The sequence below is a fragment of the Bradysia coprophila genome, unplaced genomic scaffold (assembly GCF_014529535.1).
Source record: "Bradysia coprophila strain Holo2 unplaced genomic scaffold, BU_Bcop_v1 contig_350, whole genome shotgun sequence".
NCBI classification, from domain to species: domain Eukaryota; kingdom Metazoa; phylum Arthropoda; class Insecta; order Diptera; family Sciaridae; genus Bradysia; species Bradysia coprophila.
In genome coordinates, this window is record NW_023503608.1 from 1,787,535 (window position 1) to 1,798,994 (window position 11,460).

The following is an 11,460-nucleotide window of genomic DNA, read 5'->3' on the forward strand; positions in this document are numbered from 1 at the left end:
TCTTCTTCTTTTGTTCTAAAAATAGATGATACCAGCCGTATGTGTAGAGTTAATAATGACTCAATTTCTGAAAAAATTATTGGCTTTTCTTTTGGAATAATGGAAAATCTTGGAAGTACACAGCGAGTTAGTTTTTATTTCATCCCACATTTGAGGTAATTAAATCTTCCAACCTTTATGTTAGCTGTATTTCTGGGTTTGGAACAGATTGTTCTGACCTCTTCCGAATCTAAAAAAAAATGATCTGAATCAGACAATAACAGATCTACCTTTGACCAATTTTTTCTTGATGTTCTCAAACTTGCATGAAATCAGTACCCTCTCTAGCAACCTAACTGAATTTATAAAGGTGGTAAAAATGCAACGTATAGTCTTTGCATTTTACATGTAAAATTAGAAATTAGTCAACAGTGTATGATTTTACAAACAAAGGAATAAGATGGTTTTTTGACAGCGTCAAAACGAAGTTTGTTTGCTAGAGAGGGTATTGATGAAATCGATAAAATCAAGAAAATTCGAGAAAACAATTCTTGTCGATGACTTTGAAATAAGTGACGCATTCAGGTGCATCCACCTATTTCATCAGTAAAAACATGTAAAAAATGTTCTGTTTGTATGAATGAATCATCTGAAAAACAGCTGAAACGAATTGGATTGAGTCAATACCCTCTCTAACAATCAAACTACTTTTTTTTGGGTAGCCAAAGTAGCCTTTGGAATTTAAATGTAAATTACAGCGCAGTCAGTCAAAATGTAGAACAGTGTTTGTAGAATACAAAGAAATAAGATGTGAATTTGACACAGAGAGCTGAGAGTTTGTTTGCTAGAGAGAGTATTGATTAGGTCACTTAACTCAAAATCAACTGTACCCTCGATTTTTTATAAAAAAATTCTTGATTTTTGTTATTTTTTCTTAAAAAAAAGGTTCAATCAAGGCAGACGTGGGCTCAACAGATTTTGATTGTTTCTTGTATGACACCCTAAATATAGATTCTTTCGATTTATCTCATTGATTTGTTGATTTTATGATATGTCATTGAATTTCAAGGCAAGATTGTTAGGGTAGGGAGGCCGAAAGGCAAGATTTTACGTTCTTAAAAGCGGCTATTCTTCTGTTATCGTTAGAGATGACAAAAATAAGAGAGGAACTCCATTTAATATAAACTAATGAAGCAAAACTCACGGTAAAACTGATTAAGGAAAGATTAGCATAATTTATTCACAAGCCTTTATTTATGAAGCATTGGGCTTTTTACAGTCTGGCTTCGACTAAATAGTTCTAGAATAATGCATCTCTATTGAAGGAGTCTTTCCTTCTAGAGAGGCATTCATATATAGTGAAGGAATCTTTCTATCTGGAGAAGCATGTATCATAATACCAATGATAGCTATGTACATACATATCAGTGTCCCCTTTTTAAAATATTATTGCGAATCAGTTTAGATCTGCCAATTAATCTTGAAAAAGAAACCCGCAAAATTTCTATATTTTATGTTCTCTTTGACAAAGTCATATCACTTCAATCCACCGAAATTATTTATATTACCAAATCCACGAAGACTTTCCAGCATTAACATTCAATTTGCTTTCGGTTGATGAATAAAAAAGAAAGTTGAAAAAAGAGAAAAATTATTGGAGAAAAACAAAAAGAACCAACGAAAAAAATTAAAGTAAAATTGAAACGTTTTACGCGGTGATCCCTCTCGTTTTATTTTAATGGACAAAATTAATTCAGCGAGAGATGCTGCAGATTACTATGAGAACATTTTCTACTTAAAAAAAATAGAATTGAAACGAACAACGACCCCGATTTCATGGTTGAACTTCATGAATATTTAATCAAATAAAATAGATGCTCGAATGATTTGTAAATTTGGAATACGATGGATGGTTTATCTAGGTCTCTCATATGCTGTGAATTTATTTAGGAAATAACTTCGCAACTATGTTGCTGTGTTTCTGTTTCGTACTATAATGTTAAGCATTGTTTTTCTTACCCTTAATTTTCTGCGCTCGAAATTGATAATTGATTCGTCTGTGGGATGCAGTAAAGGGAAGTTTTGAAAATCTGCATAAACTTTTAATTAACACATTTGGAGGGTCTTAGTAGTCAGCTTTGTTCTATCATTTAAACCTCAATCAAACAAGTATACTCTAAATTCAAAACTATCCATCTCGGTCACGGAAAAATTGTTAAAATTGTTATGACATCGAAATTACCAGTAACTACCAGTGAATCTCCTTCTAATGATATCCAGTGTTGTTGGATTTGCTTTGCCACAAACACAGAAGATTTATTGGCTGAATGGGTGTGTTACGGTCACGTTACATTTATCTTAATTGAACGTCGAATTTACCAATAAAGTCTTAAATTAGGTACAACCATGCAGGTGTCGCGGAACTGTGCAATGGGTCCACCAGAAATGCTCACAAAGATGGGTGGACGAAAAACAGAAAGGGAACTCACAGCAACCTGTTAAATGTCCTCACTGTTTGACTGAATACATTATCATCTTTCCACGAATGTGCTTGCTGGTCTCAATATTGCATGAAGTTAGCGAAGTAATCAAAGTGTGTTGTCCATTTTTGGTTGCTGGTGTTGCTATTGTGATATTGTATTGGACATCAGGTCAAATAGCTTTCTATTTGTCGTGAAAACTTAGACGAAAAAATTATTCTAACTGCAGTTACGTACGGTGCCATTACTCTGCTACAAGTGATGGGATATAACGATGGGATGAGATTGCTAGAAAGAACACAACCATTGGCTCTCATTGTAGGACTACCATCCATACCTGTTGCGTTAATATTAGGACAATTTTTCAAATGGGAAGACAGTCTATCAAATAGTCTACTTCAATTGACAGGACCAGATACCAGTACAACGTGAGACACACTTGTATTTTTATCGTAGCTAAGTCATTTCTCACAAAAAAAATTGTTTCATAGTCAAATCGAAGACCTTTCTACACTTCCGCTTCATAATGAACCATCTCCCCCAATATCAGGATCAAGAATTTTATGTTCTGCGCTATTACTGCCAACGGTGTCAGCAATCATAGGAAGAGCATTTCACAGCATTGACAGCAATCTATTGAAAACAATACTGGGCGGTCTCTCATTCATAGCTGTCAACGGTACTATAAACATAATACTGCGACGCAGCGAGTACTTCAGAAAGCGACATAAGAAAATTCTCGATTTTAATGAAAGCAATCTATCAGAATTTGCGAACAATCGACCGAATCGATCACGTTCGGACTCCGATACTAGCATGGCCGGTTCAAATACTAGCATGGAAATGCTTGTTATTGAAAGTCTTATGCCAATGTAGTTTGAAAAATATAAGATTCAGATTATAGAGCCGTTTGAAAAACTCAGGTTTCATCAATTTAATTGGTTATTATTCAGCGGTCAGAATCAAAATTAAAGCTGGATCAATTCAATAAAAGGACTTTTAATGGAGAGCATATAAAATCGCTGAAATAATTGCTAGTCTGCTTTTTTTGAAGCGATCCACATAATAGGCAAAAGGAGACGGTCAAAATCTCGAATTTGTTGCATTCAGGAAACTCGCAGCCATATACTAAAATAATGTTGAAACTGATGAAAAAATAGATTGTGTTTTAACGTGTCACATACAGATATTCATTATCGATACCGATGACAAGCTCCGGGTAATATGGTCCTTTATATAGTAAAATGCATGTTAAAAAATTGAAGTAAAAGATTTGAAATCAACAGGCTAAAAAAACTTTGATCGATTGAAGTAATAGACCCGATAATAATGCTGGTAATATGCGTACTGTCTGTAAGAGGGTAATCATATGAAAAAATTTCGTCCAAAAGACGTAGCAGCGTAAATACTGTACCGGTGATATGCTTGCTGTTAGATTAGGTAAAATCACAAACAATTTTTACAAAATTTATCATTCAAACGTTTTTCATCGTTACGTGATTGTGACGATGTGTAAAGTAAATTTATGATCATGATATCACATACCTTTGGTGTAGTAGGTAGACACGCTAAGAGAGAATCTTTGAACCGTTTATAGATGATGGGATAGAATGGCCTGATAAATGGAGACACTTAGACGATTGCAAACCTACGATTTAGCTTGTAAGATAAAACGAGAACGTGATTGTGCTTGCAGGTCGATGAGATTCTCAGCAACATTGACTCAAACGTAAAAATAGAATTAATCATTTTGTGAGCACAGCAACGGTGCATGAAAGACTGGGAGTACAGTTCCTTACAGTTTTGTATGTAAAAAAAAAAAAATTTTTGGTGTTCGTTTTACGTGATTATCAAAACGGGAACGAAGAAACATATTGACGCGATTTGAGGGAGGTGGCTTGGAAGTCAATGTGAAATGAAATCCCTCTTTTTTACAAATAAATTCGGTCTAATTAACAATTTGAAAATTCCTTTCCATTTTTAAAACTAATTTATAGGTTTTTCTTTCCACAGGTAACAAATTTATGTTACACGGTACATTTACATGCCATAACACCCTCTGAATATAGCATCGTTCAACAGCCAAGATAAGTAACGATATAAGCAGTTCATGGGAGCTTAAAAAAGGCAAATAAATCTCACGATAAACGTGACGAAAGGTTTAAGCACATAGGTACAAAAGGGATAAACGAGTTGAATAAGTGGCTGTTACTTAAGCGATTTTAAAGACACAACGGTGAAGAGAACGATTTTGCACAATATTTTATGCTTATGAAGTTTTAGGCTACGTGATATACGCATTCGTTTTGGTTAATATAAGGGATACATGGGAATAGCGTGTAATGATAGTGGGTATAATCTTCGAATACTCTTATCCATGGCATATTTTCTAGTATGTGTGTCAAGGCTGTAGTGGAACAGTGGAATATGGGGATGACGCTACGCCTAAATTTACACTTATCTTTTAATATGATGGACAACGAATGTTTTCATTTCTTGTGCATGGTAGAAAGTGGATTTTATTGAATTTTGAAAATTATTCCTCCTCGGCCAAATTGAGAGGATTGTCAAGGATAACAGATTACGCTGCGTGAAGCATGATGTGAATCTTTATTGGTTTGTATCTTCCATCGATATAATATAGGGTAGATGGGTACACACGAAGAACGAAATTTGTAATCACAACACAAAACAAAGCGAAGGTACATTAAAAGGTACATTCAAAAAGGAAGGGGACATTAAGATTTTGAAATATTTGAATGGCTTTAATCTGCGCGTTTTCTTAGAATGTAGGTTACGTTACACATACATTCTTACGTTCTTTCCGCACAAACGTTCTTCGTGTGTACCAATCTACCCTATATTATATCGATGGTCTTCTCTCCTCTGCATCAACCAAGGCTGTATACTTTGGGGAGGTCACGCAGATCAGAGGTCACGCAGATGCAGATACGCAGTGACCTCCTCAAAGTATACAGCGTATACAGCCTTGGCATCAACGTCTATAGAGTGTTATGATGAAAGAGAAAATATTTTGACAAGCACCCCAAGGCAAGTTATAAATAACTATCCTTCGGTCCTCTAGCTCGCATCGTAAGGGGTTGAAAGAGAAGCAAATACTTTGACAAGTACCCCAAGGCAAGTTTTAATTAACTGGAATTCGGTCGTCTCGCTCCGATCATAACACTCTATGTCATCGTTTTATAGATCGGCTGTCAATGTTGAAATATATTGACCGCTTTAGTATTATTCGTGTATGATTACACGTTCCAAGTCGAAGAATTATCAAAAATTAAATTTTCACCGAAAAATGTCGAACATTTTTGGTTTTTCCGAGGATATGCTGCCTCGACATTTTCCGAAGGTTCACCGGGCGAAGGCACTACAGCCGGTAGACGAGGTAACATTCATAACAAAATTGGCTTTTTTTCTCAGAGTTCTAAAAAGAGAATTTAACGTAGACAGTAATTGTTACTCCACAACCGACGCTGCCCAGTGTTTCCCTGATATGTACGAGCGAAAACAGCATAAAACCACAACACCCGATTCGAAAATGGAATGACCGGCAATGCCATGCCATATTACAGAATGATTCAATGAAGCACCAAGCTAAATCAGTGAAGAAACATGTCCGATTTGTAGCCAACAATGGGGACATCAATCGCTACATTTCAACTGAACGCAGAGATGCTGATGTTCGATCAAAGCTGGAATGCAGTTTTTTTGAGTCTCAACAGAAACATCGACTTTATCAGCCAAGGCGAATAAAATCGGAAGTTGCTGATAACATAAGACAAACGCCTTACGAGATGAGCTTTCTAGCAACTGAGGCAACGAGAGAAAATTGTTTGTCTCGGTCTCGTTTCTTACCTTCTGATTGTCACCATCAATTGCACGGAAATGGCCCAAGTAAAATCACAGATCTGCAAGCAGAAAATGTCGTATACGGTCCACGTGAAATGGTTAGCGAACAATCCAGCCAGTCACACTCATCGTACGAGATTTTGTTGAACATTTTGGAAGAACAACAACATCACATTGCCATGCAACGGAATCAGATTCTAATGCAAGAGAAACAGAATCTGGAACAACAGAAAGAGATTTGTATTCTAGAGTATCAGATCCAGCAGCTGCTATTGCAAAAGGAAGCTGTTGTTATCCAAACATATGAACCGACGAGCAGTGCGAATATTTATAAGACTAAAAGCGTATTTCCACAAGAACCGCCAATGGATTTCGGTTGCAAATTATCAGGATTTTCAAACGATACCAACAATGACCAAAGTGTAAAGAATTTTGGAGTCAGTCAAGTTACGAACGTTGCGGTATCAAGCTTTGTGTTCGATACGTATGGGGCAGCAAATTCTGCGATTTTTTACAACAACATTAACGAAACCGTTTCTGCAAGCCCACTCTCGTAATTTTGAACGTTTCTTTCATCAATCTGACCGATGTTTTTAATTGCTTGTCAATTTTCAGTTCTACAAGCCCAGCTACCACACCATCATGTAACAGTTATGGACAATCCCAGTTGGCATTGGACCGGAGTTTAGTGTTGAATATGCTGAGAATGAAATATAAATGTTCAGAAGTGGAAAAATCGTTGGATGCCAACCAACGCCAAAGCGACAATCATCAATTTTCTGATGATATTCCGTTTGATGTGTACGATTATTTGGTACGACATGGATTGATCGCGAGACAAGCTTAATGGCTAGAGCTCTAATTTTCTGTATTAATAAAATGCAACGAAGCGACGTTGTTCAATTTGATTAATTTACTCGTTTTTACAAACCTTCACTTGTTATCCAATCCCTAGTGACAGAAATTACCGAGGATTCTCACTATTTTTACTACTTTAGGCCCTTGCGGATGTGTCTAAATTTAAGGTTGCTAAGTATTCGTCTGTCTTAGAAATTTTTTCATCGCTGCAGAAAGTGCTTGAGACTACAATTCCCCTATTCCATAGACCTTCGACTTTTTGCCAAACGTTATGTTTTTGGTTGAAGAACTCAGATAGGAGGAATGGGGAATAGGAATAGAAAAAAAAACTCAAACAAAAAATGATCATTGGGTTTCGAAATCGATCGTGCAAAAATAGAGCCACTCTGTGACGAAGCGCTTACCCACTCGGTCACAGAGGACCCTATGATTATGCTCATATAGGTTTCAATGAGACAAACAAACAAACAAACAAAAATCAGCTCGTTTTCCTTTCTTTTTTTTATATTTTTTCGCTTCTCAATTAAAAACATAATCCTGCAGTCAGTGGCATAAATCTAAATAAAATGAAATTATTTCTAGTCCTAATATTGACAGGCCAATGTTTGTTTTTAAAAAATATTTTCAATTTAAAGTTGTATGACTTGGTGTACGAAATAAAATGATAAATGGAGTCACAACTACCAAAGGAAATGCGATTTTACTTCGTTAGTAGTGGTGGTCATTAGACATTAAGCTTATAATTCGCTAAGACCAATTTTACCAATTGTATCTGTATACTGTCGTAATTTTAAGAAAAAAATCCGGGTAAATCTGCTACAAATATTTTTTGAAAAAAAAAACGAAAATTTTTCCTCCACATCGTTTTGTTTATCCTTGCATGGTTCCTGAATATAGGGTTCAGGATCTTAAGCTCAAGTTGTTTTTCAAACAGATTTGTTCTGATGTCCTACATTCGATTGTATCAATGCATTCCGATTGTCTCGATAGCCGTGGAATACATCTAAAATAATTTACCAATCACGATAAAATTTGGATACGCTAGTATATTGCCGTAATTCATTGAGGCACATAATTGTAGTAAAAGCAGTTTCACTATAAGCTTGCTATTTTCGTGTCAATTGAACATCATAATGTCATTACGTAGCGTTTGCTTAAGTCTGCTGTTGATGATGGTAACTTTTCTAGCTTTATATTGGGTTATCACAACATTTCACAGATGCCAAGCATTACACAAAAGGCAATTTTACCGAGTCTTCTACTTTTTTCGGACAAAATATTCTCAGGACAGTTTTGCAATTGATTATTGTTTCACACTCAATTCATTATAATTTATGAATCTCAATTAGACCACTGCTCATTTTCGTCGTCGCTGTCGATAACAGTTGAAATGAATAGTGGAACACAAGTGTCAAATCATAACAAAAGAATTCGCATTAACGTGGTAGAGGACGATTTGTAGACATTTTAGAATTATAGGAGGATGTATGAAGGTGTATGTTGAGTATGCGTTCATCCAACATTTTTTTAAATATTTTAGTTGGTTGTAGGCATGGGCGATAATGAAAATGATTATCGATAATTATCAATTATCGATAATCGATAATTATCGACTTTTTTTATCGAAAATTATCAAAAAAATATCGATAATCGATAATTATTGATATTTTGATAATTATCAAGATATCGATATTTCGGTCCGAAAATCCGATATTTATCGATATATTCCGATATATCGGTATATTATCATGAATTTTCAGATAAATATCAAAATATCGATATTTTGATAATTATCGAATTTCGATATTTTGATAATTATCGATAATCATTAAATTATCGATAACGATATGATTAATCAATTATCGATAATTTCTTTCGATTGATATTATCGATAATTTTGAACGCCTCCCATCCCTAGTTGGTTGTGTTCAGTAAAGTCGATTCTCAACTCCTTATTGAATTTGTCAGGTAATTGTGTCAGTAAACAGACGGTCATCTGAAATTGACAAAATTGACTGGTAGCTCAAATGTAGCTAAGCAAAACAAACGAAATCAGGAAATGTTTAACGAACATTATGAAATGTTTTAGCCAAAAGATTTTATCATTTTAAGCTTGCCGTTATTAAAATATTAAATAAAAAAAACGCATGAAATTGGACTCGAACCCAAAAAAACATCAAAAAGTGTGTTACTAACTGCACATGTTTACACACTCGGCCACAGAGGCTTTGTGCTCTCGAATCTATAATTTTTGGTTTGATTGTTGACATTTTAGGAGCAGAAGGTTGAATGAAACAATACAATTTAGTGGCACCACTACCGAATCAAAACCCATTCTGTCTGTATGTAGTAGTAATAATTAGACACTAAGCTTATAATTCGCTATGCACAATTTTATCGATGAAACGTTTAAATAGGAGTTTTTCATTGATGTTCGTATAAGTGATCCTGTATGTAAATGCATTTATGTCATTTTACAATACGTGAACACTTTTGCATTTTTTTAAATTTTAATTAACTCCGCCGCAAATAATACATTCGATGACCTTATACGAAATTGTGTTTTTACAAATAGTGAAAAGTGAATGTATTTGTGGAAAGAAAGTTACGAAGGATGGCTTACACGGTTTATTTCTCTCAATTTTTTTTTCGATTTCCTACTGAGGTCTTCCTGTTAATTTTTCTTTGATTTACAATCGAAATTTTCCTACTGAGACATTTCTAGAAAACAAACAGAAAAGGCCTTAGTGGAAAAATGTCGATAGGAAATTATAGATTTTGTCTATGTTCGCTAAAATGAGCTTCATTTGTTTGAACAATAAATGGTTGAAATTCAAAAAAGGCCTCGTCGGGACTTCGCCCGACTAAGGCAAAGGCAAAAGGCCCTTCAAGAATCGCCCGAACGCCCAGTATGGCCATTGGCCAGTCCGGGCCTGGTTGTAATTATTCTGTTTCACAGTCTTATTGTCAACGCTAATTAGAAGTAAGTGGTGCGAATGTAGAACGATTAGATTTTCTACGATAGATGTTCTTTTCTTGCTTTTATGTACAAAAGGAAGTCCCCCAAAACTTATTACCTTCACATAACCCTTTAACGTGAATAAAATATAACGACTCGTGCGAATTTCACACTCGTGTGAATTTTAAAAATTTCTGTTTGATTGTTTTGTTAATGTCATTCCATACACTTGAATAACGATTCAAAAATTGGTTTTTCATAAAATTTTCTACATTTTTTATGCCATGGCGTGAAATCTGCTACTTTTGCCCATGATAGCTGACTAAACACCGTGATAGCTGACTAAACACCGTGATAGCTGACTAAACACCGTGATAGCTGACTAAACACCGTGATAGCTGACTAAACACCGTGATAGCTGACTAAACACCGTGATAGCTGACTAAACACCGTGATAGCTGACTAAACACCGTGATAGCTGACTAAACACCGTGATAGCTGACTAAACACCGTGATAGCTGACTAAACACCGTGATAGCTGACTAAACACCGTGATAGCTGACTAAACACCGTGATAGCTGACTAAACAAAAAAAAAAAAAAAAAACTAAACACCGTGATAGCTGACTAAACACCGTGATAGCTGACTAAACACCGTGATAGCTGACTAAACACCGTGATAGCTGACTAAACACCGTGATAGCTGACTAAACACCGTGATAGAAAAACGATAGACTAAACACCGTGATAGCTGACTAAACACCGTGATAGCTGACTAAACACCGTGATAGCTGAAAACATAAAACACCGTGATAGCTGACTAAACACCGTGATAGCTGACTAAACACCGTGATAGCTGACTAAACACCGCACCGTGATAGCTGACTAAACACCGTGATAGCTGACTAAACACCGTGATAGCTGACTAAACACCGTGATAGCTGACTAAACACCGTGATAGCTGACTAAACACCGTGATAGCTGACTAAACACCGTGATAGCTGACTAAACACCGTGATAGCTGACTAAACACCGTGATAGCTGACTAAACACCGTGATAGCTGACTAAACACCGTGATAGCTGACTAAACACCGTGATAGCTGACTAAACACCGTGATAGCTGACTAAACACCGTGATAGCTGACTAAACACCGTGATAGCTGACTAAACACCGTGATAGCTGACTAAACACCGTGATAGCTGACTAAACACCGTGATAGCTGACTAAACACCGTGATAGCTGACTAAACACCGTGATAGCTGACTAAACACCGTGATAGCTGACTAAACACCGTGATAGCTGACTAAACACCGTGATAG

At 35.8% G+C, this 11,460-nt stretch overlaps 2 protein-coding genes across 4 annotated transcripts; both read left to right on the plus strand.

The window, feature by feature from the left end:
* Window positions 1-2,113: 2,113 nt before the first annotated feature.
* On the plus strand, window positions 2,114-3,438 carry LOC119080071 (E3 ubiquitin-protein ligase MARCHF5-like). 3 transcript variants are annotated; one of them, XM_037188287.1, is made up of 4 exons: window positions 2,114-2,310; window positions 2,378-2,630; window positions 2,689-2,887; window positions 2,951-3,438. In XM_037188287.1, the coding sequence occupies exons 1-4, from the start codon at window positions 2,206-2,208 to the stop codon at window positions 3,333-3,335; spliced, it is 942 nt and encodes a 313-aa protein (XP_037044182.1). In that variant the 5' UTR covers window positions 2,114-2,205; the 3' UTR covers window positions 3,336-3,438. The 3 variants fall into 3 exon arrangements, with proteins under 3 accessions (XP_037044182.1, XP_037044184.1, XP_037044183.1); XM_037188289.1 differs by having other exon boundaries at window positions 3,010-3,233; XM_037188288.1 differs by having other exon boundaries at window positions 2,224-2,310; window positions 2,367-2,630.
* A 2,224-nt stretch (window positions 3,439-5,662) lies between these two features.
* Window positions 5,663-7,235, plus strand: LOC119080076. Its single transcript, XM_037188296.1, has 3 exons — window positions 5,663-5,859; window positions 5,921-6,876; window positions 6,939-7,235. The coding sequence occupies exons 1-3, from the start codon at window positions 5,716-5,718 to the stop codon at window positions 7,168-7,170; spliced, it is 1,332 nt and encodes a 443-aa protein (XP_037044191.1). The 5' UTR covers window positions 5,663-5,715; the 3' UTR covers window positions 7,171-7,235.
* The last annotated feature ends 4,225 nt before the right edge of the window (window positions 7,236-11,460 follow it).

Excerpts from the sequence above, each read along its gene's own strand:
- LOC119080076 (XM_037188296.1), top strand. The coding sequence starts at position 5,716 with ATGATTACACGTTCCAAGTCGAAGAATTATCAAAAATTAAATTTTCAC. Across the intron at positions 5,860-5,920 it reads CACTACAGCCGGTAGACGAG|ACAGTAATTGTTACTCCACA; the intron begins GTAACATTCATA and ends AATTTAACGTAG. Across the intron at positions 6,877-6,938 it reads GTTTCTGCAAGCCCACTCTC|TTCTACAAGCCCAGCTACCA; the intron begins GTAATTTTGAAC and ends GTCAATTTTCAG.
- LOC119080071 (XM_037188287.1), top strand. The coding sequence starts at position 2,206 with ATGACATCGAAATTACCAGTAACTACCAGTGAATCTCCTTCTAATGAT. Across the intron at positions 2,311-2,377 it reads AAGATTTATTGGCTGAATGG|GTACAACCATGCAGGTGTCG; the intron begins GTGTGTTACGGT and ends GTCTTAAATTAG. Across the intron at positions 2,888-2,950 it reads GGACCAGATACCAGTACAAC|TCAAATCGAAGACCTTTCTA; the intron begins GTGAGACACACT and ends ATTGTTTCATAG.